The sequence below is a fragment of the Pinus tabuliformis genome, chromosome 7, assembly GCF_031772625.1.
Source record: "Pinus tabuliformis cultivar Carrire ecotype Pingquan chromosome 7, CPIR1, whole genome shotgun sequence".
NCBI classification, from domain to species: domain Eukaryota; kingdom Viridiplantae; phylum Streptophyta; class Pinopsida; order Pinales; family Pinaceae; genus Pinus; species Pinus tabuliformis.
Genome location: NC_142293.1, coordinates 961662495 through 961688782, shown reverse-complemented (window position 1 = coordinate 961688782; position 26288 = coordinate 961662495). Strand labels below are relative to the sequence as shown.

General features: G+C 37.6%; 1 protein-coding gene across 1 annotated transcript; it reads right to left on the bottom strand.

Annotated features, from left to right (window-relative positions):
- Window positions 1-259: 259 nt before the first annotated feature.
- On the bottom strand, window positions 260-1475 carry LOC149250817 (uncharacterized). The gene is made up of 3 exons (XM_089456483.1): window positions 1009-1475; window positions 763-932; window positions 260-654 (listed from the first exon to the last, which is right to left on the bottom strand). Exons 1-3 carry the CDS (start codon window positions 1061-1063, stop codon window positions 571-573), a joined length of 309 nt encoding a protein of 102 aa, XP_089312609.1. The 5' UTR covers window positions 1064-1475; the 3' UTR covers window positions 260-570.
- Window positions 1476-26288: the final 24813 nt, after the last annotated feature.

Here is a 26288-nt window from a genome sequence, read left to right as displayed (position 1 = left end):
ACATTTGTTATTTTGAAAACGAATTAAGATAGAATGAAATTCACATGCTGTAACTAGAAATATTGAAGCGTTACAGGCATCAAGCCGAAACCATAAGTTACATTGTCAGGACTATCACACAGCAAAGAAGCGTAAGGCGGCCAAACAGCACATGCATACAAACAATACGAGGATAAAGTAAAGACACAGACATCGTGTCAAGTCAAGTTGCGGCCAGAACCCGCAGGCAAACGCAAAGAGTCACACGGTCATTTGCAAATCAAACACAGCGACTATTAAAAGAGGTAATAGTTCCAGAACCATTGATTTCATTAATACAACATTTCATAAGTTTTCGTAAACCACAGTTCAATAAATAACAACAGAGTCACATATCAAAACCGGCACCGCCGTAATAGCACAAGTCTAAGACCTTGTTGCATGGAGGTCATACATTGACACAGAGGAACGAAAACCTGAGGATGTAAATGCCAGCAAAGGGGCACGGCTACCCTACAAAACCTAACCAACAGAAACCTACGGCAATTCCATATTGCATAACCTAAAGAAACGCGGGAATAAGAGTAGACCCTACCCGGTCACAAGGGTACCAGAGATTGGAGAAAGTTGAAGACTGTGAATTTGAAACCCTCGCGAGCAGAGCTCCCAACCAACCTGCACAGAACCACCGTATGAGTTAAGGCATTTCCATAACCAGAATAAATGTCAGAAGGAGATAAGTAAAGACAGTGAGATGCGAGAGTAAGAGAATAGTGGACTTACCCAAGGGTCGACGGAGGCTGCCGAGCCATAAACCGATACCACAAGCTGAAAGGCACAAAAATCCTGTAAGCATCGACAACAGGTGACAGAGGATGATAAAACATAGCACGAGAGTTTACCTCGAGGCCTGGACGCGTTCGGAGGAAAGATAGCCTTGTGGTTGTGAACACCTGCACAGAACCGGAGCTCAGAAATCGGAAACTAAAAAGATTACTTCGCCAAATTCATGAAAATATAAACCCTTACCACGGGCTTCCGAACCAGACCATTGAAGACAGCAGCTACAGTGAAGGACTCGCATCTCGAACAAGGCCACAATCAGTGACAGAGTGAGGGATATGGTGGGTTAGTGCGCCGAGAGCAGTGCCACAACAACGCAGAGCAGGTAACAGTAGGGAGACAGAGTGTAGCTGAGCCGAGAGGCCACAAACAGTGACAGAGTGAGGGTTATGGTGTGTTAGCACACAGAGAGCAGAGCCATAACAACGCGGAGCTGGTAACAGTAGGGAGATAGAGTGTAAATGAGCCGAGAATAACCCTTAAGGGTTTAACAAAGGCGGGAAGCCTTTTCGACGGAGAGAACCGGTGACCAAACCTTTTAACCGGCAGATAGGTTTGTAAATGCGCCTCGGTATTGGGGGCAGATATTTGTCCGCGCCCAAGTGTGACCACGTGGGACTGAGGTGAGTCACGTGGCTGTGACCACGTCACCAGGGCTGGGCCATCACTAATACTTTTTGAAAAAATTATCATTAGGATAACAACGTAATTCTCCACAAATTGTCTTTTAAGTCCAAATCAAAATTCACAAAGCTTATATGAATTTTGAGGGCTTCAATTTGATAAAAGAGTAAAATTTTGAAATTTCATTGCCACATTTTGCCCAAAAGTGTAACCCATCTTCATGGATTCACCAAGAAGGCCATCTCCAATGTGGCTTGAAACGTCCATAGTAGGAACTAATGCTCAAGATCCGGCCCCAGTTATTTCATCTAATTCTTGATGTTATGTGTAGCCTCTTGGCATTTGTCTTTTACTTCTTGTAGTTCAATTTATATTAATGGTCTTGAACTTCATAGTGATAGTTGTTAACATTTTGAATCATTCAAACTATTATCTATGGTCAATAGTTTTGGTTTCCCTCGAGGAAGATTGTGACCAAAGGTAGCATATGAAAGTATTTTGAGGCAACAAAATATATATATATATATATATATATATATATATATATAACAATTACAATTCCACACACACATATGCAATTGATCATGACGATGATGAATGTCCACTAAGGCCAATATCGTCGATTGGACCATAAGGAAGTAAGTGATTAATTAAGATTCTTTAAAATTTTATTTCTATAATCTAAAAAAAAGAGAAAAAACATTCTTAGATCACATTAATTTTGCTAATTTAATAAATTAGAAAGAATGACTTAAATAAAGAATAATTGAATTTTATTATTCTAAATTCTTAACTTTATTTCTTTATATAAAATAAAAAAATTATTTATTTATTTATTAATAATAATATTAATCTTATGATTACTCTATACCATTTGACCCCTTATGATTTATTGAATTTATAATTTATATTTGAATTTTAAGTTAATTAATTTTTATATTTATATTTAAATTTAATTAATTTTTATAATTATATTAATAATAGCTAATCTATAACAACTAGTTTATAACTAAATTTTGTTTTAATTAATTCCATAACTAATTCTTAACGTCTAACTCTTGACCTGATTTATCCTTGCTATTCATTCGTTTGGGTTGATGGATTTTTTCACCTTTGTCGTGAGGATTAACCATATTAGCTGGTTTGAAGCATCCACCAAATCCTAATGATGTGATTAATCCTAAAGACATTCTCATTTACAATATGGATCACAAATATATGAGATCTAACAATAAAGGTTTACTAAAACATTAATTATAATAAAATTTAAATTTCATAAAAAACCAAATGTAATTGTGAATTAATGTAATAATAAACATTAAATAAATAAATAGAAAGATAAATATAAAAGTAAAATAATATATATTTTAAAAAGTAGATTATATTATATATGAAAAATACATAATAAACAACGGCTACATAATAGCTAGTACCCACAACGTAGCTTAAATATAGCTTAATTGAGCTAAAAAATAATAAAAACAAATATTTCATCACAAAAATAAAAAAAACTAATAATGTTGTATTTTTGAATGCCATTACCAAAAATTAATAAATATGATTAACTAATATTACTTATATTAACATATCTCTCTCTATATATATATTTATGTGTTTTATTTTTTATTAATAAATATAACTAAATTTACTAAAATATGTTTTTAATATACTCATAAGTTATCTTAAATTGAAAATATGAGGAAAGACTATAATGAATGAAAATGAAAATAATAGAAAGGCAAAAGAATAAAAATAAAAATGTTAAACAAAAAGGAAATAAAGCAAAAAAAATAAAAATTAGTAACTAATAAAAATAGAAGTTACTAAAAAAACCCGATCACCTTACAAATAAATAAATTTAAATAATAATAAAAAATAACAAAATTTGAATTCCAAATGTTAAATTATGGATAAGTGGCTAAATTTTTTTGGTAAAGACAAATTAATACACAGTCAAAGCAAAATTAAATGTGTGCAAGAAGTATAAAAAACAATAAATATAAATAAAAAATAAAAATAAATTGATATATATATATATATATGAGCCGATATTTTATTAAATAGAATATGTAGAGATAGGATATAGTTTTGAACAAATACCTAACGTGTGTAATACAATACAACCAGCATTGGAAGATAAAATGTTTTTAGAATAAGTGACGTAAAGGTAAATTGTTTTTAAAAATTATTTTAAAGTTGGGTCAAAATCACCTCATGGTATAAAGTTGGGTCAAAATCACCTCATGGAAGATAAGATTGTTTTTAAGGTATTGATACTTTGACGCTTCAGTCACTCCATATCGTCTTTATATTTTAATACTTTAACGAAATATAATTTTTGATAAATGAAAATAATAATTTATTATTATTAAATTATTAATGGACCAAAGAAACATGTACTCCCTATGGAATAATATTACAGGGAAAATGGCAAATTAAGGATATGGAATCATAACTCCCTATGGAATAATATTACAGGGAAAATGGCAAATTAAGGATATGGAATCATAATTTCTATAGTAAAGGTGTTGAAATATTATAGTAAATGCAACAGGGATAAAATAAATTAATCTATAATAGCATGATAATGTACAGTATGAAATTCTAAATTTATAATATTTTATTTAAATTTATGTTCCACTAAAATGCATGAATAGTGCAATAAAAGTCAAAATTAGCCATTTATTAGCAATCCTATTTTAACTACAATTTGAAAAAAATAAGAAGTAACCTATTTTAAAAAGACTTTTGTAACTTGATTAGAAATTTACTTATATTAACTTGAGCAACGACCAGGACAAAGTAAAAGAGACCACATGGTTGGAAGAATTCCTTAACCTATATTTGACCCTAGTAAAGAGTTATGATGACTTTATGTGCATCCACAACACAATAATATTGATGGTAATGATAGTGTACATGATAATTAAGATATGTAAATAATATTTTTATAAATCATCTTTTCATGTGTTTTGTACTTTGTCCTATGCACATATTCACTATTGACTTTGAGTATTACTATCCCATAGTAATCTTTTTGTAGTACTTGAGTGGATCATTCGTAACATATGTATTCATGAGGAATAGGAATGCGGTAGGTGGGTGATATAACTTGATATTTTCCATTTAAACTATAGTGTTTTTTACCCATGCTTCTTTACACACAATTCCCATTAATTTTTTACTTGGGTGGTCTTTTGAAATGTTTCCCATGCTTCTTGGAAAGGGTGCATTTGTCTTTTGCAACATTTGGTGGGGAATCATTATTCGCTCGTATCTATATATTAGTATAGCAAGTTGGGGACTTACTGTTAGGAAATGAGAAGAAATAGGATGGCTTTGAGGGGAAAACCACGGTTGGAATGTGAATCCACAATAGTTGAAGCAAGCACCATTAAAACCTACAACCTTGGTTGTGCTACCCATGGATAACTTGAGCCAAGTCTTCTTCTTTAAGGGATCCTAAGTAGGAAATTCATAGTCTTCGACTCTTTTTTCCTACACCAAATAGGGAAGATCTTCCTTGTGTTGTGAAGGAGAAGAGAGTGCCATGGTAGAGGATGGCAAGATGAATACTTGGGGTTACCAATAGCGGGTAAATTAGTTATGTCATGGGATTAATGTATTGGTTTCAATGAGATTGAAGCCTTATAGGATATTCCTTCACCTTAGTGGTATCATGGTCTAGCTTGGGAGTGGAATCCATCGTTGATTACTATGGTTGGATAGTGAATCATTCCTCAACAACTAGTTTGATGGACTTGATTTCATTTATAGATAAGTTTTCATGCTTGTCTTTTTAGGGAATGCTTTGTATTTGCAATATGTTGATGGATGAATTCAAAATACACATGGTTATTTCCTTGACTATTTTACATTTGCATATGAACTCTATTTACATTATCATTAGAGATCAAATTTATATAAACAATTAGATAACATAAGTTCAAATCTCTTATAGAGTGCACCAATGTGAAAGGGAGGCATATAGGTACACTACAATCTCCCTTGGGAATTTTCTTCTATCAAATTCCAATTATGGGGTCTTTATTGTGACAACAATTTCTCAACCTTCATGTCATATGTGGGCCTCTAATTTCCTTTAACATAAAACCTAGATTACACCCCATGTTATAATCCTTGTGAGGAATCATATCACTACATCAAGTACCACACTCAATTTTACTATTAACATGTGGTATCATAAGCTTTCCTTATTAAAGAAAAAAATTAATCCACCACCAACACTAGAAGTCAAGACTAACTTGTGGAATTAGGTTCTTTGGAAATTATGTTGCTTATAAACTGGCTTAACTAGCTAATTAATGTTCCTCTTAAAGCTAGTAAAAGTGTCCATATTGTAGGTCTCAAATTCTAATTTGGATTTGGGATATGGTTGCCTCCACATCTGATGAGCTCTATAATGTAATTAATGCATATACTAGAGAGTCACAAACTTCATGTTAATAATATTGAAGGGAAAAAAAAAGAGGGAATAGACAACCAATCCAAATCAAATCACAAGCCATCACAATTCATATTAAAACCATAATTTGTTGATAAATCCTACCATGTGTACATACATTGTTAGCGTTTTCTGTCTATATGGACAAAATAAAGTAAAAATGGTGCTAATAGTTACATTTGGCTAAGAAAAAAATGAAATCTCCTTCAAGCTCCATTATTTATTTTTGTCAAAAAAAAAGTAAGTACAATCTTGTATACTTGCATATAAACTTCTTAATACAAAATATTGTTGTGGTCAGTTTAGCCTAGAGTGTCGTTTCTATATGGATATAATAAATATATCACAAGAATCAATAAATTGAACAAATTTTTCAATAACTCATTGTTTCACACCTCAAACCAAAGTCACCTTGTGCACCACTTAAGAGGGGAGAGGAGGTTCCTACTCAAGTGTGGAGTGAAGTGGATATTGTTAGACAAAAAGATAATGATTTTGCTACTTTTTTCTACAAATCATGATTGCTTGAATTGTGTGATTTTTGGGGGATCCCATATGCATGACTTCCATTTATTGCTTAGCACTTTGTTTTCCTTTTAGAATTTACACTAATCCAATGTCATTCAAGGGATTCTTCTAAGCTTGATTGAAGACCTTGAATAAGTCACCAATAAAAAGGGGAGTTTATACATTGAGGGATGTAAAGAACTTCAAATGATAGTTGAGTAGCCTTTAAGATAAGAAAGGAGGAGGAGGAGGAGGAGGGGTTGGCGATCCACTCGGTTTCTCAAGAATACCCATTGAAGAATCAAACACAAAGCCAAATATTCATGCAATATTTTTAGGAGTACTAGGTTGACCACTAGTGTTTGAGCTTGGGTGTGGATCAAGTGAGGTAGGAAAACCAATAAGGATTTGAGTGTAGGAAGAGGACCAAATGTACAATATCCATATTTTTTTTACTTTTGATCTCAATATAGTAGGTTTCATAGAAACCATGGCCTATATGCCAATTATCATCAACTGATCCATTAGAATAAGGATGCAAATGCAGGTACCTACTTATTCTAACATATGAGTTTACGCTCGTCTGGATGTATAATGGCCCTTATAATTCAAAATGAAACTTGGACCAAATGGAATCATGTTCTTTCATTTGAAAATTATTCTCTAGGGATTTCTAACCTCATAAGAATCCCATGTAGATGCAACAATTAGAGTAAAGTTCAATGTGTTTCTTTTCACAAAGTTCTTTTTCCTTTAAACGTATTTCCAATTTATCTCATTGTGGATCTACCAACATTATGCAAAATGGGCTCTCAATGGATGTCAAATATTATTATGCATCTAACTAGTTTCTACACTTGAAATTTTGGTAAAGATGTAAGGATATAAGTCAAAAATACAATTGAAAGAGTAGTTTTTTTTTTTTCCCTTCTCTTTCTCTCTCTCGTTCCCTCTAAAAATATTTACCCATATGGTTGAAATCATCATATTGAATCCTATTGGTTCTTTTAAAGTTGATGTTGATAGAACATTTCTTTTGCTTTAAGGGCCATTTTGTAACTCAAAATTTCTTTAGTAGGATTTTCCTTGTGAGTATTTAAGATTTTGTGAATCTACTATGAACTTTTTCCTTAGATTCATTATCTAGACGATTTTTTTCCTTCCCTAGGACATGTAATATCGTGTAACATTATAGCTTAAGCTCTCGTTATGAATTATTATCTTGTTGTGTTTCCCTGTAGTCTTTCTTAAGTGCCCCCGCCAACCCAACTCTCTCTCTCTCTCTCTCTCTTATTCCTTCTCTTATATTCAAAATCTCTCTCTCTCTTATTCCTTCTCTTATATTCAAAATCTATCTATAACCCCTCATTTTTGCATTAAATTTTGTTTGTTGTCTTGTTTTATTGAACTAGAACATTTCTTAAGAACCCCTTGCCTCCTTCCTTCTCGTATATTCAAAGGCAAGCTAAAACCCCTCAATTTTGCATTAACTTTTGTTCCAACCTTATATTCTTAGGATGAGGACCTCATCACTCACTACCCATAGATCATGAAATTTCTTCGTGTCTTCCTCCTTCTTATATCCATACAACACATGTGTTGACATCCCTCTAGGTGGTTCCCCCTCTCTACTATCACGGAGGATCTTAATTTATATCTTAAAAATTCAAATCAACGTGAGTTTTGTAAGTTTGAATGCCAGTCCACATGCATATATGGTTTCATGAGAAGTTAGTTAAGGAGGGATCAACACATGCCTTTGCTTGATATTACTACCCCTTTACCCTCTCAACCTAAATCTTACTGTTATGCATCCATAGAACCAAGTGTTTTAATATTCTAAAGAAGATTGATACCATAACAACATTTCTAAAATATATATGGGCTTGTTCCCTTAGTCTAGTATGTGCCCTTTATCATAATCACCCCATGAACTAGATCTAGTGGCAAGTTGGTTTTTTCTTTACTCTCCACCTTCCCTAACTTAATTAGGGTACTCTCCCCCCTTTCTTTATCTTTTGGATTCATGTGATCTGAATCTTTTACTGTTGAGGGACAAAGTCCCCTAGGGTTTTGGGTCAACACCCTAGCAAAGCGGGGGTTATCTACAGTAAAAAACAAGCATTCCACATAGCCATGATACTTAAATAAGCAAACTACACGAAGAGAGGTGCACCTGGGGGTCCTTCGTTCGGGTAGATCCAGCCAAGGTCCAAACCCTCTTGGAGTTCCTCTCGATCCTTGAACCTGCAAAACAGCTAATTCAAAGAAGCATAGCCATATATAGACAAAGTATCATATAGAAATCAACTTCATAACTTATTGAAAGATGGTTAATTATACATTAAAACAATTATTCATATGTAAGCCATAACAATAACATCATATGCATAAAGAAGATTGATTTCAGGAATAAGACAAATGTTTCTTTATTGCAGATAACTAAAACGAAGCAAGGAATGATATCACCTAAATCTTCCTCTTGTTGGCTCCAAGCGGAACCATCCTCCGGGTCTGTCCAATCCCAAGCTTTCAAAAGGCTCCTTCCATGAATCACACAAGGATATCTCAACTAGTGAAATGACATCATAACTCAAGGAAACAAGGGTTTCCTGTAGTGGGGGAAGTGCTGGAAGCACAGGGATCTTCAGACTCGATCAACGATAATCTCAGTAGAGTAATTCTCTCTCTTCTCCTCCCTAAGGCCTTCCCATTGAAGCCTTTTTATACTTCTCCCAAAGTAGTTTTTTAGTTGGGAATTCGTTGGGAACAGTTGGGCCACGGGCACTAATAGGTAATCAACAGGTAAAACCTGTGATCTCAGCCCGAAATTAAGGAGATTTCATTTTTTTAAGTGTTTTAAGACATATACGTGGGTTGGGTATACACTAACCCATGTAAACACGCGTTTATCTCAGGGCAATGTCACGTACAGGGAGTAAAACACTGTTTTTTAAGTATTTGGACCAAGTTTGGAAGGAGGGGTTGCCCTAGGCCATACATGTAGCATTACAAATATCAAGGGTGAGATTTAGAGCTATAACAGATGCCCCCTAATATATGAGGTCAGAAGGGGTACATGATGGCCGAAATGTATTAAGTACATGGAAAGGAAACTTGTCAAAAACTGAGAAGGACTTCACCAGATTTCAGCCTGCCAAGCCACAAAAGGAGATCAGAAAGAAACACTATCTGAGGTGGGCATACCCATGCTCAGAGAAAGTAAAGCATGTCCGCATATCAAGTACAAGCGGATCCACTAAGTATACAAGTATAGAAGATTGGAAATACATAATGGATCATCTGATCATGATCGAACAAGTACATGTCTGAATATCACATATAAGAATGTCAATGACGCTGAAGGATGAAGTTGATCACTAATATCAAAGACTGATCCCAATAGTACCAAATGAACATGATGGAATAAGATGGTACTACACTGCAAACTCGGGTGCCAGCATATAGAATGTCGCCATGAATGACTGCAACATATAAGGTGGAATGGTATCAACTAGCAGCAACAGGAGCAACTGTCAAGTGAACCAATGAATGCTGATACAAACTGAGGTCTTCACTGACCACCATGGTACATTTCTACACAATGGGAATGAATGAGCTGAAGTCGACCACATGAGAAATCATTTGATTACCAGTCATTGATGTATACCATTAACAAACGTGAGACTACTCACCAATGATGATAATGAGAGTCAAGGTACCCTAGTACAATCTAACAAGTGTAAATAAATGATCTGAAGTCGAACACCTGGAAGAATCTGTCGATTAGGAGACAATGATGGTTTCCCACTGTCGATAGCAAAGGATCTACCACTAATGACTACAAACCCCAAGGTACTACCAAATGGACTCTAGACCTTTGCCCAAGAGTAATAAGTCGTAGTCGATAGAGAAAGATCCACTAGAAGGAAGGCATTAAGGCATTCTTCATCAATCTAGAGCGAGTGTAACCCACAGGCCAATAATGTGGAAGGAATTAGACGAAAAAGATGTAGTAACCTGACCGAAGCATGTTTCTGGCGTACACAAGATGTGGCTAGCGCATGACAGAAACCCTCTAAACCAACCAATAATGAGAGCTAACATAGAGGCGAGGTATCCACTAATAGGGTCAAATGGAAACCAAGGTACTACACGAATCCCAATGTGTGATAATGTAAGCTGATGTCGAACACAAGGAAAACCACTCAGTCAAAGACCCATGATACTGATCGATGCTGAGCACAAGGTGACCTATCAATAATGAAAATAGGGCTAGGGTGCAGCTTTAGGCCTATCCTCAGAGCAAGATGTCGTCATCGATAAGGACAAGACCCACTAGCAGGAAGTTAATGGAGACCTTCTCAAACCGGCATGAGTAAAGGACCAATATAATTGATGTGATGATAGACAAGACACTGACAATCAGGGATGGCCAACTGAAAAATGAGTCAAGAGACACCACAGAGAGGCCGAATCAGGCGAAATTCCCTTGAACTAAAGCACGACTGACTCTAGCTGCCAACAATAAATGGAAATATTGTCCCGTTCCTGCTCTTTTTTGGAATATATAATTTTTTTGTCTTTTTCATTAAGTTTTAAAAAGAATAAAAGAATGCTATAATACAGTGGAAAGAATGAGTGTCGGTGAAGCAGATGATCTAGTTCCTGGGATTGGAACAATCTTATGCTCAATGCAGGGAGGCAAAAACTGGTCAAAGACACTCAAAGGTATGTTCCTTCCACGGGTCATAGTGTGTCAAGTTGCAAAAGTTAAGGGATTGCAAGTTTGATTTTTGCATAAGACATGGTCAAAAAGTGGCTTAAACATGAGTCCAAATGAAGCTGGCTAAAGGCCAAAAGGTGCAAATAGTCAATATGCAATGCAGTAATACAACTCAACACGAAGGAGCCTCTAGGGTATAAGGCCAGAATGAAGCGAAGAAGCAAAGAGGAATGAGTCTTTAGCGCATAAGTCATGGTGGGACTAAAGAGGACTCCTGAACCTAGGAACCAAAAATTAGCATGGGTGTCAAGTGACAACAAGGTACTATCTAGGGCACCCATGATAAGGTAGGCTCTACCACACAAGTCATGATACTTCTAAGCAACGAGTAGGTTCCGCACCATAACTTGGTGGGGTCGATCTTAAGGCCAAAATGGGAAAGGAAACTGATAAGTGCACAATGTAGGTGAAAACCTAACCTATATGCCAGTTTTGAAAACCAATACCTGTCCGAACGAATCAACCATAACAATTTCCAAAGGAGAAATTTTCCAAGTTCTGTAGACATAAATAGGAACACTAGACAAGAAGTTAATACATCCCACATATAAACTTCCTATAAAATCTTGTGTTATAGAATAAAAAACTTGAAAATGTGTACCTTATATATACAATATGGTATAGGGAACCACGCAACCTTGCAGCTTACACATAATAGTTCTTCTTGACAAACCCCTTGTAGGGCTCAGGCCAAGGATTCCTTTGGTAGTCAAAACTCATGGCTTCAAAGAGTTCCTCCTGTGAAAGCAAATCAAGTTCTGAGAAATCATGAGAACTACAAGGATCAAAAGAGGGAATTAAGGGGTCCCATGTCCCTATAGGAAGAATCTCTCGGTCAACTGCTGGAACCAAGTCCCAAGAAGGAGAATAATAAGTTAAAGGATCCTTCTCAGAAGTGTTTGAACATTGAGGATTCAATGCCACATAATTCACCTGAGGCGGGGTAGAGTCTACTTGAACACTTGGAACAAACCAAGGGGTATTCTACAATAAATTCGAATTAGGGTGGTAATTATCAGACGCAAGTTGATCAATAGTAACAATATTCCCTTTATGAGGAAAGCACATCACTCGAAAGAGTGAAGACACCACAGCGTTCATAGCATAGACATAATCACGCCCAAGTAGCATATTAAAGTCTAAAGGGCTATCAACCACCATAATGTCGATTAAGACAGTCTTCCCACCTAAAGTAATAGGAAATTGAGGAAGAACACCCATAGATTCACTAGGTATTCTATCACAGGCTAACAACTAACTCTGAGCTGTCAAAAACTTTGGGGAACCCAAAGCTTTCCAAGTCAAAGAGGATATAATACTCATAGAGGATCCTTCATTCACCATACATTGATAGATGTTTGCGGAATTAACTCTGACCTTTATTTGGAAAGGTGCAGCGGAAGAAAGATGAGGCTCGACAAGACTATCCCAATCAAAGGAAACACTCCTATAACTTGGAGGGGGAACATTCGAAGAAACTAGAATGCCCCCTATGCTAGAATAGTCTGTACTAGAAATCAAATAGACTCTTTTGTTAGGCACTTCACCCCCCAAAAGAGGAGTGTAATAAGCCAGAGATTGCACTGGCTCTACCACATTATCAACCAATGGTTGATGGGATTGATGAGAAACCATATCAAATCCAGGAGTTGAAGACCTTTCAGACTCGGACCATATCCTTTGTACCTCTGGGATACTAGGGCATAAATGAGTAAGATGGTCTCCCTTGCATATATTACAAGGGAACTTAGGTTTAAAACTTCTACGTCCAGGTTTTTTATCAACCTCCAATCCCCCAACATGACTAGCAGTGGTTTGCGGAGAGTCCTGAACATGACTTGCAGAGGTCGGTGACTCTTTGCTAGTATGACTTGTAGTGACTACATTTGTGCCCCCAGCATGACTGGAAGCGGCTGAAGGCTCATATTCAACATGACTAGTAGAGGTTGATGATGAATTGCTAGTATGACTCGCAGTGACTAGACTTGTGCCCCTAGCATGACTTGCAGCGGTTGAAGGCTCATCTCCAACATGAGTAGCAGAGGTTGATGATGAATTGCTAGAATTATTCTTCTTCCTTGTCTTCCTCTTTCTCCTCTTTTTAGATTTCTTATTACAAGAAGGAGGAGAAAAAGGAATCCCAGATTTCTCTTTGAAAGAAGATGAACAATTAGCACCCATGTGATGCCCCTGAAATAAAGCATTCATATGAGAAGCTTCAAGAACATCAGGAATATTTGGAGTGGACCACAGCCAAACGGGTAGTCCAACATTCAATCCAGGAATATTCAATGTGGCCATCAAGGGAGTACCAATGTTTCCAAAGAAAGGAAGAGCACAAGGATCCCCTTTTGGGAGGGTACCTTGGTTGGTTTCCACAAGAATATTGGCCATATCTAACTGATTTGCAGACCCTTCCCTTATGGGAATGTAGAAATGACTTTTCAAGGAAGCTAGACTCACAATCAAAACCTTTTGCCCTTGAGGAGGCAACTCCACAACTTTCGAAAGAACAATAAAAAATCCTTTCAAGATCGGCGGAGTGGTAAGTTAGTCACTTAGAATCTAAGTCCAAAAGTGACTAGACAAAAAATACCTAGAGACAACTATATACAAGAAGTAAAGAGCATTCACTAAAAATGTCCCTATAGGAAGTCAGCCATTCAAACAACTTTCAAGTATTTCCGCTCCAGGTGATGAGGACCGGACACCAAAATACAAGAAAGTGAAGTAGGGGCCTTCCGAAGATAGTCTGGGATAATGATGGCCCAGGCCTACTAGCGAAGGTATCAGAGGAAGTTACGCTGACCTCCAAACAATAGCCTGTGCTGGTGCAAGCCCCCAAGCTTCGCAAGGGTGCCCTCCAGAAGTACTGCTGAGAGTGATACAACGTTGACCTCAGGTGCCACGGGATTCCCCTCTGCAGCCACCTGTGTAGATCCCTAGGATAAGCAACTAAGGTTACCAACTCGTGTCAGAAGCCAGGCGGAACAGTATTGAGATAAGATTCGACAAGTAGGAGAGGGGGTATCTCTCTTCCTTATCTTTAAAAACCCTTGTGCTTAACTCCCAGATCTGGAGCTTTCCTGGTCTCCCTAACGCTATTGGATTTGCACTCGTTATTCAGACTTCTATGTTTGACAGTTTAAAGTGGCCTTGGAGAGTTTTCTCTCCACTTGCCTAATCCAAGGCCCTAAATATCCCAAAACTTGTTGGTGTGTCTAAATTGAAAATGTAAAAAAGTTATAGTATATTTTAGTTAGTGCTTGTTTTTAAATGGGTTGTTCTTAAGTCAAGGGATAAATGGAAGTGAAACTTGTGGTGTTCTTCAACACAAAAGAAATTAATAAAAACCAAACTATATGCAAATGCACTTGTTTCGTTCTTCGATGAAAGAAATTTCTACCAAGTTCTAAGGAACTTCTAAGAAAGTAATAAATTTCTCTTTTCTTTTCTTTCAACAATCTTCACACTCACAAAAACTAACAAAAACTATGGATGCCATAAAAGATGCACAAATTATCCCGATCCAATGAGTATATGCTGATGCAAAAACTTAAGACTACTCTAAAGCAAATAATGAAAGTAAATTGTTTATCGCCTCTAATTAGCCACTTTAGATGTTTAGATAGAATATAAGTTCCTAATGCTCATTTTCGTCCAAACACTAAAAGCAAATCTCAAGACAAACAAAATTCACTTTCACTCACAAAAAGAAACCAAATCAAAACAAGGCAAAAGAAAGCAAAAACCAAGTTTTTAAGAAGTTTTCTTTTTCACAAAAGAAAAAAACAACTTTTCAAAAGCGCTCCAAATACTATTGAAAACTTTGAGACTGAAAAATAAGCAAAAAAAACACTTTGCAAGTTATCAACTCAAAATGGGCAAAAACTCAACAAAATAGGTGTTTCAAGATGCTCTTAATGACCAAAAAGCAGCAAAAAGAGCTTGGTGACAATGACCAAAAGACCAAGAAAGACAACTTTCAAGATCGTCACTCAACAAATTTCAAAAAGTGAGAAAAGCAAATGGCCACAAGATGCAATTTTGACACAAAGCAAGAAGATCACAAAGATAAAGTTTGTCACAAAGATTGAAACCAATCTTTCTGCTCTGGAAGACCAGAACAACCAAGATTCTCAGAAATAAATCTCGTGTGCTCAAACACAAATGATGACACTTGCAACAAAACAAAAACAAGACCAAAAATTTCCACAACAGGAGAGAATTCGAAATCGGAAACTTGTTGCAAAATCAAAGACTGACAACAAAAATTCATTGCTCAGGAAATACTCAGACCAGCAAATAAATCTTCTGAAATCGAAAGACTTGACAAAATCTTGGAAAATTAGGGTATACACGACTGTGTCAATACACAGTTGCGTGTATATGCGATTCAGCGCAAAGAAACTTGCGTATACGCGGGTTCATATGGGGAAACTTGCGTACATATGCTACTGTAACCTGACAAAACTGTGTATATAATAGTTCACAAGAAATAGCAAAAAAAAGAGGTTTGAAGAAACTGCTCAGACTTAAGGCCTAAGTTCCTACAGGAATAGATAAATCGGTTACAGCAAGAACACTAATGGTTGAGCCCTGATTGGCTTAAATTAACCCAAACTAGGAACAACAATACTGTTGTCCCCAGTGGAGTCGCCAATTCTATTGAGGGACAAAGTCCCCTAGGGTTTTGGGTCAACACCCTACCAGAGTGGGGGTTATCTACAGTAAAAAAAAAGCATTCCACACAACCATGATACTTAAATAAGCAAACTATGTGAAAAGAGGTGCACCTATGGGTCCTTCGTTCGGGTAGATCTAGCTAGGGTTCAAACTCTCTTGGAGTTCCTGTCGATCCTTGAACATGCAAAATAGCCAATTCAAAGAAGCATAACAATATATGGACAAAGTATCATATAGAAATCAACTTCATAACATATTGAAAGATGGTTAATTATACATCGAAACAATTACTCATATGTAAACCATAACAATAACATCATATGCATAGAGAAGATTGATTTCAGGAACAAGACAAATGTTTCTTTATTATAGATAACTAAAACAAAAAAAGGAATGATATCACCTAAATCTTCCTCTTGTTGGCTCCAAGAGGAACCGTCCTCTGGGTCCGTCCAATCCCAAGTCTTCAAAAAGCTCCTTCCATGACTCACATAAAGATATCTCAACTAGTGAAATGACATCATAACTCAAGGAAACAAGGGTTTCCTGTAGTGGGGGAAGTGCTGGAAGCACAAGGATATTCAGACTTGATCAGGGATAATCTTAGCAAAGTAATTCTCTCTCTTCTCTCCTTAAGGCCTTCCTATTGAATCCTTTTTATACTTCTCCCAAAGTAGTTTTTTAGTTGGGAATTCGTTGGGAACAGTTGGGCCATGGACACTAATAGGTAGTCAACAGGTAAAACCCGTGATCTCCACTGAAATTAAGGAGATTTAATTTTTTTAAGTGTTTTAAGACATATACACGGGTTGGGTATACACTGACCCGCATACACACGCGTTTATCTCAGGGAAATGCGCGTACAAGGAGTAAAACACTGTTTTTTAAGTATTTGGACCATGCCTGGAAGGAGGGGTTGCCCTAGGCCATATCAATGGTGAGATTTGGAGCTATATTTACTCTTTCCTTTGTCTCCTAGAAATGTAAGGTAATATCCTCATTTTTCATATCCTTTCATTAATGGCTTGAGTTATGCTAACAATGGGTGCTCCCCATGATAATGTTATTTATCAAGTTGAATGAATTTTCAACTTAGACAAGATTTCTATGGGTTAAACTTTAGCCTTTTAGCATTGGAATTTCTTGAAGAATAATAAATTTCATGACATTACCTCACATTTGTTATTCCCTCCCTTTTCCTCCTAATTTTGGCTTCCTTGATGTGGTCATCTTAGACCCTTCTCCTCTCAATTCCTTTTTCACTCTCGTCTTCCTTTCATTGAAATTATTCTTTGGTTGCTTTATTGGTGTCTTGGTTCTACTAAAGTCATAATCGTGAGTGCAATGTTATTTAAGATATCCTATCCCTAGTTAGGAACAACTACCACATCCTTGGTTTCTCTCTTACGATGACACTCTTAGCTAGAAACATCCCATATATTATAATCATGGGTCGCCTCCATGACCCTAGCACCTATCTCTTTATACCTCTTGTTACTGATAGTTTCTTGCTAGCATTAACCTCTTTCTTATGCTTACATTGGCTTCATGTTAATGTATGTCACCTCCTATGCTCACATGATATATTTGAGTAGAATATGTCATCTCTTGTGCTTTCATTATCACTATATTAATGTGTGTTTCCTCCCATGGTTATATTGTTTCATTCAATAGTGTATGACACCTATTGTGCATGTGTGTTTTCGCTATGATAACGACCCACCAATTTACTTTTCCTTATTCAATTTTGGAGCCTAAATATGTTTTCATGAGCCGTTGTTTCAAGTTATCTTATGTAATATTGTGGTTTGTTCATGTTTTCCTAAGTTCATGCATTCATTGTTTGAATGTGAACATTCAGAAACATGAACTCTCTCTCATTCTCTTTGTGTGGCACATTTTTTTGTTTTTTGGTTCATGGATCACTTCTAATCTGTACCATTCTTCTTGTGGATTGCATTTCCATTCTAGACCAGACAATCCCCTTCATCTTGGTTTGGAGGGTTCTCCATGATTTCTTCTTCTTCTTCCTTTGTGGGGTAGGGATTGGAAGGTTTCCATCCTTTTAGTTTTTGGGTCTTCCCCCTTTTCCTTTTTGGGTCCTTTTTTTCTTGTGGGCAAATGTTCTTCAAGTGTCCTATTTGGTATCATGATCAACATTTGAATTTTGTATTTTCATAATCTAGAAGTTGGGTCCACTGGAAGTTCTTATGTTTAAGCTAAATGCAATCAGGTAGACCTTTTCTTAGGTCTATTTCTACACATATTTTTGTGAAGGTAAAGAAACCTTTCTCCATTCTCTTGAGGTCCATATTTTTGAATGACCTTAGGGTGTTCCCAATTTTCTCAAGAACCTTGTGATGTCAGAAACGAAGGGGAAGATTTGGTAGTCTCACCCATACAGACCTTGTAGAGACCACCATTTTTGTAGCATCAAAATCTAGGAACCAAGGGGTGATGAAGAGCCCTAAATTTCCCAAAAACTAGGGCCATTCTTTCTGTTGGCATTATGACACAGGTGTTGTCCTTGATGGCAACTCACTCAGATGACAGATCACAGTACAAAAAGTTAACAACACAGAGTTACAGATCAGACTTCACATAATGAAGAAAGAGAGATATACGCAGGTTCACCATTGGCCAAGCCACGTATACATGCAGGTTCACTGTACTCAAGTCGCGTATACGTACATACACACTTTCACAAAAGGAAAAGCACGTATACCTTGGAAAACTAAGTTTTTGGTCTGAAGTATTTGGTCCATGGTATTTTGACCCATGGTATTGGTCCAAGGTATCAGGTCCAAGGTATTGACCCTAGGTATTTGGTCCAAGGTATTGGTCCTAAGTGGTTTTGGTCCATGGTATTGAGAAAGGCCTACAAACTATAAAAGTAGGAGAAGATCATTAGGCCAATGTGTGCAAGTATCAAATATCTTATGAAGTGTGAGATATAATATGCAAGTTATTGGCTTATGGTGCTGTGCTTGATCTGAACCAAGGATGAACCTTAGCATTTGATGAAGGATAAAATCTAATTATGTATCATGATCTTAAGGCTTGAAGTGAATTATGTTTATATGGTTTGATCATATATCTAAATAACTGGCGCATGTTGTAGTATGTAAATATGATGATTTGGGTATGACTGAAGTCTGGAATAGTTGTAATATTTAAATCATCATTTACAGATCTGTACGTAGGTTCACTTTAGAAAAGGAGCATATACATGCTGGTTCTGCATATCAAAACAACGTATACATCATAAATTTGATTTGCAGATCTGTACATTGGTTCGCTTTGAGGAAAGTGCGTATGCACGCAGGTTCGACACATGGAAGTAGCTTATACCTTATAAAATATGTTTTAGATGCTTCTGTTTGCTGTTGCAGTGTTCTGGGTTCTGGTTACTGCATTCTAGTGACAACATTCTGAAAGATCAGATTGATGGGTTGTCAAATTGATTGATTGATTCGATTGTGGTTGGTTCAAAAGGAGATTGGTTGATGCAGATATATTTGATGATTGAATGATGATCGATCTAGGCTAAAAATTTATGAAACATGGTCCTTGGAATAAAAGAGAAGGTTGTAGCCTTCTGTAGGCTAGCACCTATGTACTAGAAAACATATCAGCTAGTACAAGAGCTAGGGGGTTGTAGCTCCCTTCCAGTAGAAGCTGGAGAACGAGAGAAGATTGTAGCCTTTTGCAGGTAGAAGCTTGCGTACTGGTATATGACTGCACTAGTACAAAAATTGTAAACAAAATTTTCTTATTATTAAAAGAAGACAGAGACGACAACAGCAGGTGGTTTTCACCCACATTGGGTTTCCACCTTATATCTTGGTGTTCATGTGTGTTGCTTATGTCTGATGATTTATTCTGCTTTTACTGCACTATCTATTGAATTCCTGATATACTGGTTAAAGTTCAATACATGATAATTTGGGTAAATCAAAAGATCTCTGCATATACGCTGGTTGCTTTAAGTATAGTTGCGTATACACGCTAGTTCACCAAGATGAAGTAGTGTATACAAATCAGTTTTGAAAATTAAATTATTGATATGATAATATTGATTCACACCCCCCCCTGTTATAGGGAAAAGTGTCTATATAGAACTGCTCTATCCCACTAAGGTGTGAGAGCTGCCTTAGAAACAAACAGAAAAAAACTACTTTCGTTTTTCCTTTATGAATTATAGATAGAGAGGAACAGAAAGACCAACCTCTGTCTTGCGCTAATCTCCTGATTTGATTCCTCTCTTCTTTGATAGTCTTTAGCTACCTGCTCCCTTGCACACCCAGCTTCACAAAGTACCTGTAAGATCACAGTAGCATAGCACTATACAAAGACATGGATCTATAAACATAAACAATCTAGGATCAAATGTAAATTGACCATACAAATGTAGCAAGCATCAATGACACAAAAGCATGGAGGAGTACTTGAATAGCTTTTATTGATAAACAAGAAAGAGCCAAGAGGAGTTACAACCAGTTGTTCTGACCCAGCATCAACCTCCCAGCTAAAAAGCCCCTCTTCACCTCAAACAAAGCTTAGATCACCCAACAATCTGATGTTTGTCTCAAGAAACCAACAACAATTCCTTACAATATGCAAAATTCCAGCCTCTGTATCTCTGGGATGAGGGATCCATATATAGATATCTGTAATGGAGATGAGTCAGCTCATGATTTGATTAGTGTCTTCTCTCTGATAGTTCTTGCTTCCACTTGGATATTGATGATCTCTTACTCATCCTTGGTCGAATTCAGTGAGGCAAGTGTCACAGGAGAAGATTTTGGAAGCTTCCATTGCCTCTCCACCTCGCGGAATGACACTGCCATTTGTCATTTCTCGCCCATCGCACCCCACAGAAGGTATTTTTGAAATGCAACGCACCCACACAGTGTATTTAGGTGAGATGCAACACACTTGGCCAATGGAGCAGCTGAAATGATCCTGTTTTGACCAATTCTGAGCAGTTTTTCATGGAGAACTTCTGGGAGAAGCTGTAATCTGTTGACCTTGTTCCTTTAGGGGTTAGAACAACACTTTTAGGGACTTAGGAGCCCTTGATTTATGGATATTTCATGCTTGGGGTTGTAGGGCCCAAAAATGTCTATAACAGTTGCCCCCTAAAACATGAGGTCGTTAATCTTTTGATGTCGGGTGAAATGCTTTATTATGAGGATCTGAAGTTCTTTCAAGCTGGGAGGAGACCTGTAATAAGATACAATACAATACATTATCTTCATAATATTTTCATGATCTAGCTGAGGCGGGCATTCCCATGCTCAGCTTTATAAATTCATTTTCATGTACATAGGACAGACAATCGTCTGAGTGTAGATTGATGATTCTGATAGAGCCATCATCCTTTTGATTGGATGATTATCTGTGCGGCAAGGATGTACATTTGATGTCTTTATTTCCCTGAATATATATCGTAGCCCGGATGGATGAAACTAGATCCGGGGTCTTCAATCTCATTCGATCTTCACTTGAAGTACAAGTTGATCCATGTGAGAAATGTTCTGAAGTCGAACATGGGAAGACATCGCTTGATTACCAGTCAATGACGTAAATTGTTAACAAGTGCGAGAGGAATCACCGATAATGATAATGACCCTCAAGGTGCTGCAGTACAATTCACGTGGTGTGAATAAAGGACTTGGCATCGAACACCACGCAAAATCTTTCGGTCGAAGGCCATTGATGTAAACCTGTCGCCGGAAGTGAGAAACTTGCCATTGAGGCATGCAAGCTTCAAAGTACTTAATGGGGTGTTCCTAGATCAACTTCTTGGATAATGAGCTGATGTCGACAAGAAGTGATCTGTCACAGGAGGGCCTTAAGGAATCCCACATCAATGACACGGAACAGAGCAAATGATTTTAATGGAGGTGAAAATGATCTGGTGATATAAGGTTCAGGGTGGCGGTCATGAAAGAATGGAGTATAAATGTATGGTAGTGGGTGAGACACAGGCGAATTCCCTGAATGACTTCTCTTGAACATATCGGCGACACTGATGTGATGGATCGGTAGCATTAACCCCAAATGTGGATGGTATGATGGGACCATGGTGATGTGATCGGTGAATGAAACAACCCAACCCGACTCGGACATGGAGTGGAAGTGTCATGTTCAAGAGCAACTTGCTACCAACAAAGTTTCTTCAAGTTTTCTTCCCAATTTTCCCCAGTCATTGTTGACCAGTACCTCTTTATTTTTGTCAAGCTTGAGGAGGATAACATATGCTTGTTCTATAATTTGCCCTTCCGGAAAACCCATCGCTATGTTTTAACGAGCCTAGCGATGGTGAAACTCGTTCTCGTCTATAGACAAGTTTGTCGCTATTAAAATTTTAACGAGTTTAACGATAAAGATAACTCGGTCCTTTTCGATTTTAGAGAGTCTGAAAAGGAACGTAAAGGTAACTCCAAAATTCCTTTTTCGTCATCTAATCCCTTAAGTCCGAAAAAGTATAAAACAATACAGAAGGGATGAATTTTCGATACTTTTAATGAGCTGAACAAAACAAGCGCTCGATATTTTTGTGTAATCATCCCTCAGGTCCAAAAAGATTAAAATTTAGAGGAGGGATAGCACTTCCTGTCTCTTTAACGAGCTGGAGAGGCCAATGGCTCGGCAATCTTTTCATATTTTACGAGTCAATTGAAAAGAGCTTAAAGGAGACTCGTCTTTTGAGGAACGAGTGATAAAATGGATAGCAAATGATTCCAGGTAAGGTTTGGAATTTTCCAATCACGGCAGTGTTACAAGGATGGCTAGTGAAATCACTCTTCGCAGCTGTTCCTCAAAATGGGAAAACAATCAAATGGAGGTGAATGATCGGCCAATGCAAAAGTGGAGGTGACAGTGCAAACACGACCAAGGATTTAAATGGCTGAAGTACTACATTCACGATGGTTATTTACCAGGGAATAGTTCATTTTTTAATGAGCTTAAACACGGGGGGAAACATTTGCTCACGGCTTATGTTTATTTTTTAACGAGCTTGAACTATGTGCTAAAACTGCTCGATGCGGGTTTATTTTTTAACAAGCTTGAACCTTGTGGTAACACTGCTCGATGCGGGTTTATTTTTTAACGAGCTTGAACCTTGCGGTAACACTGCTCGATTAATCCAGTCGTGTGATAAGAATGTCTCATATAAAAACGACAATTTTTAGAGTTTTGCCCCACATCCTTTCTTTATGCAAGTTAGGAAACGACCAATCCTACGAGTTTAAAGGGTTAGAGGACCTACAAATTTAAAAAATAAATAGTTGCTCTTCTCTTGCACGCCAAAAGGTTTGCATGCCCCCAGGTATAAAACAGAGTTTCAAGGTTACCCCTACTTTGTTCCGTTAAAACAATTTTTTTACCGGGAGAGGCCTACCTCTTACAGGTTACCCAAAGATTGTTTTTTTCACAGTGCAAACAAAACACTTCTTCGGCGATGTTTACCGAAATAGACAAAGGTGAGTGAAGGAGGCTACTTCACTCACGTAACTTTGACAAGAGAATCTTGTTCTAGAATAACCCCCTCTTCCAATCACGGACGGGAGTACAGACTAGTCATATTCTCTCGCAGAAACCTACCCTATACCCGAAGTTTTCCTGCCGAAGCAGACCAGGGTGCATACCCCCTGGGTTTCAGTCATGTCCCCCCGAATCAATCGCGCTCATCGGGTGGACGGACTGGGGATTGAGACATTTCTTGCATGAAAAGACCATTTAAGGATGGTGTATGACTATTTGCTATGCGTGATCCGGGAAATGAAAGCTGGTCTACGAGCTTGACCACTCTTCCTTCGTGCGGAAAACACATCACTCTAAAGAGTGATGAGACAATGGCTCTCATGCAGTAAATATAGTCTCGTCCAAGGAGTAGATTGTAATCCAGAGGTCCTTGAACTACCATTATGTTCATGTGAATGGTTTTCCATCTCGATGTTATGGGCACATTGGGAGGGATTCCTAACGGTCGACTGGTTCCTTTGTCAAAGCCTGTTAGATTTCTCATCTCAGGCAAAAGCGATGGCGAACCAAGCGCTTTCCAAGCAGTCGAGGAAAGGATACCCACAGAAGCCTCTTCATCTATGATGGTACCAGCCATAACCATTCTATATATTTGAACAATGATTTGGAATGGTATACTAGCTGGTAAACGGGGTCTGCCTAGTTGATTCCAGTCGAAGGAGACAACTAGGTTGCTCGGAGGTGGGACCGAAAAGACGGTCGGGTACGATTCTGACGAACTTCCTTCCTACAGTAAAGGAACGAGAAAATTTCCCCCATGTTCGTTGGAGTCTGTGCTTATGAAAAGAATTTGGACGGTGTCATCCTTGTTCTCTTCGGTGACGGTATCATCTGAAGATGGAACCTCTGAAGCCAAGACCGGGTCAACTGCCGCCTCGACCTTTTGACTTTCGTCTGGTATGGGTTCAGATGGTTTGTCTTCAATGATAGATGCTTCAGCCGATCACTTGAGCGGGCCAGCCGGATTTTCAACTAGTGACGGACTCGGCAAGGGTTTTTTATATCCAGGAGGAAGTTGTAATGGTGAAACTGGACGATCGTCCAAAACTCTTTTAGCTTCATCTAAGAAGGGACAATGGTGGACTGCATGATCGCCTTCGCACAGTTTACAAGGAAATCTATATTTTCCTTTTTGTCCTGGGGTTTCACTTTCACTAGTTGACGGTGTGTTTTCAACATGATCATTAGAGGTTGACGACACCGGGTTGTGAAAACGAGGAGACCAGTCCCTTAAGATCCGAGGGATGCAAGGACAATCTCTGTGACAGTGGTCTCATTTGCAAATGACACATGGCGATTTAGGCCTGGTCAGTGCAGTGTGTGGATTTTCGCTAGACGACACTCGTTTGCCCGCATTCGCTTTTGGCTCCTTCTTCTTCTTCTCTTTCTTCTTCTTTTCCTTCTTCTCCTTAGGTACTTGACTTTTGGCTTTACCAGCTCCATCAAGTGAAGAGGAAGGAGGAGAGGAAGAATTAGAGGAAGTAGAAGGTTGGTGGGTAACTCTGGACTCGTCTAGTTGCTGATTCGATTGTTCAGGAATTGCGGTGTTCTGAACGACAGAGGTTGAGAAGAGCCATACAGGCAAACCAATTGTCAGTCCTGGAAGCGAAAATGTGGCCATATGGGGTGCACCAACATCTCCCCAAGAGGAGAAGGGACTAGGATTTCCTCCAAGGGGGATTCCTTGGTTGGTGGATTCCATTTTCTCAACCCAAGATCAACGTAGGAAAGGGGTAATGAGTATTCCGTCTAAAATAAATTTTAGACGCTTTGACACAACTTGTTTTTTCAATTTTTAAGAGTGGAGAAAAAAACAAAAGATGACTCTAGTCTCCTTCGATTTTTAATGAGCCTGAAGTGACAAGTGCTTAGATGGACCTTTTTTATTAAGGAGTCTGAAAAGGAACGAAAAGAATTGCTCTGGAAATCTAGGTAGAGGGATTACCAAACCAATCACAAAACTGCAGAATACTTTTTACGGTACGACAGTCAATCTTCCCGAATGCTGTGTTCAGTGCATTGCGATCGATAGGGCGGCAGACACGGATTCCTATGGATAAAGGATTAAGCCTATTGGGGTCTCCCAAAATATACTCGACGGTACGTGGGAGCACAAGTTCGTACTGGCACTTATCGTCTCAAAGTGGAGGAATCACCCAACCATCAGTGAGAACAACAGTTACCAGGCTTTACGACGCCGGAATACGTCTCTAGCCTAGACTTCTAAATGTCGTGCGTTAAGTTCCAAAGCGTTGTTAGATTCATTGAATTTATTTTAAGTTGATCTTGTTTATGAAGTTTGCCTTTCAGGTTCACCACGAGATGTAGATGTAATTCCTAAAATGCAATCTAAGATGATAAACAAACTTTTTATCTTCTTTGTGCAATGAAAATCCTAGCTACTAAGGAAAGAAGACAGAATCTTTTCACAAAGAGCAAAGATCACACTCTAAATGCACTTTCCTAAATCAAACCAATCAGACTGTCTATATGCAAATGCACATGCATGTATTTGTTTTTGACTTTCTTAGTATATGAATGATAAGAAGAAAGTTGATGCACAAATCTGAATTTCTTTTCAAGCGACAAATATCAACAAGTTTCTTTTCGAAATCAAAAAATGGAGACGATCACAACACCTTACGATTTTGAAATGAATACTTGTTTTTGACACTAGAAAATTTACAAATTCAGACCAAAAACAATAGTAACAGGATAATCGGCCATCAACAGCAATCAAACTCTTTCCTATGATTGAAATTGACACTTGTGACAGTTTCAAATCAAAGGACGACAATACAATTATGCTACTTTTGCAAAGGAGAACTGAAAATGACTCAACAA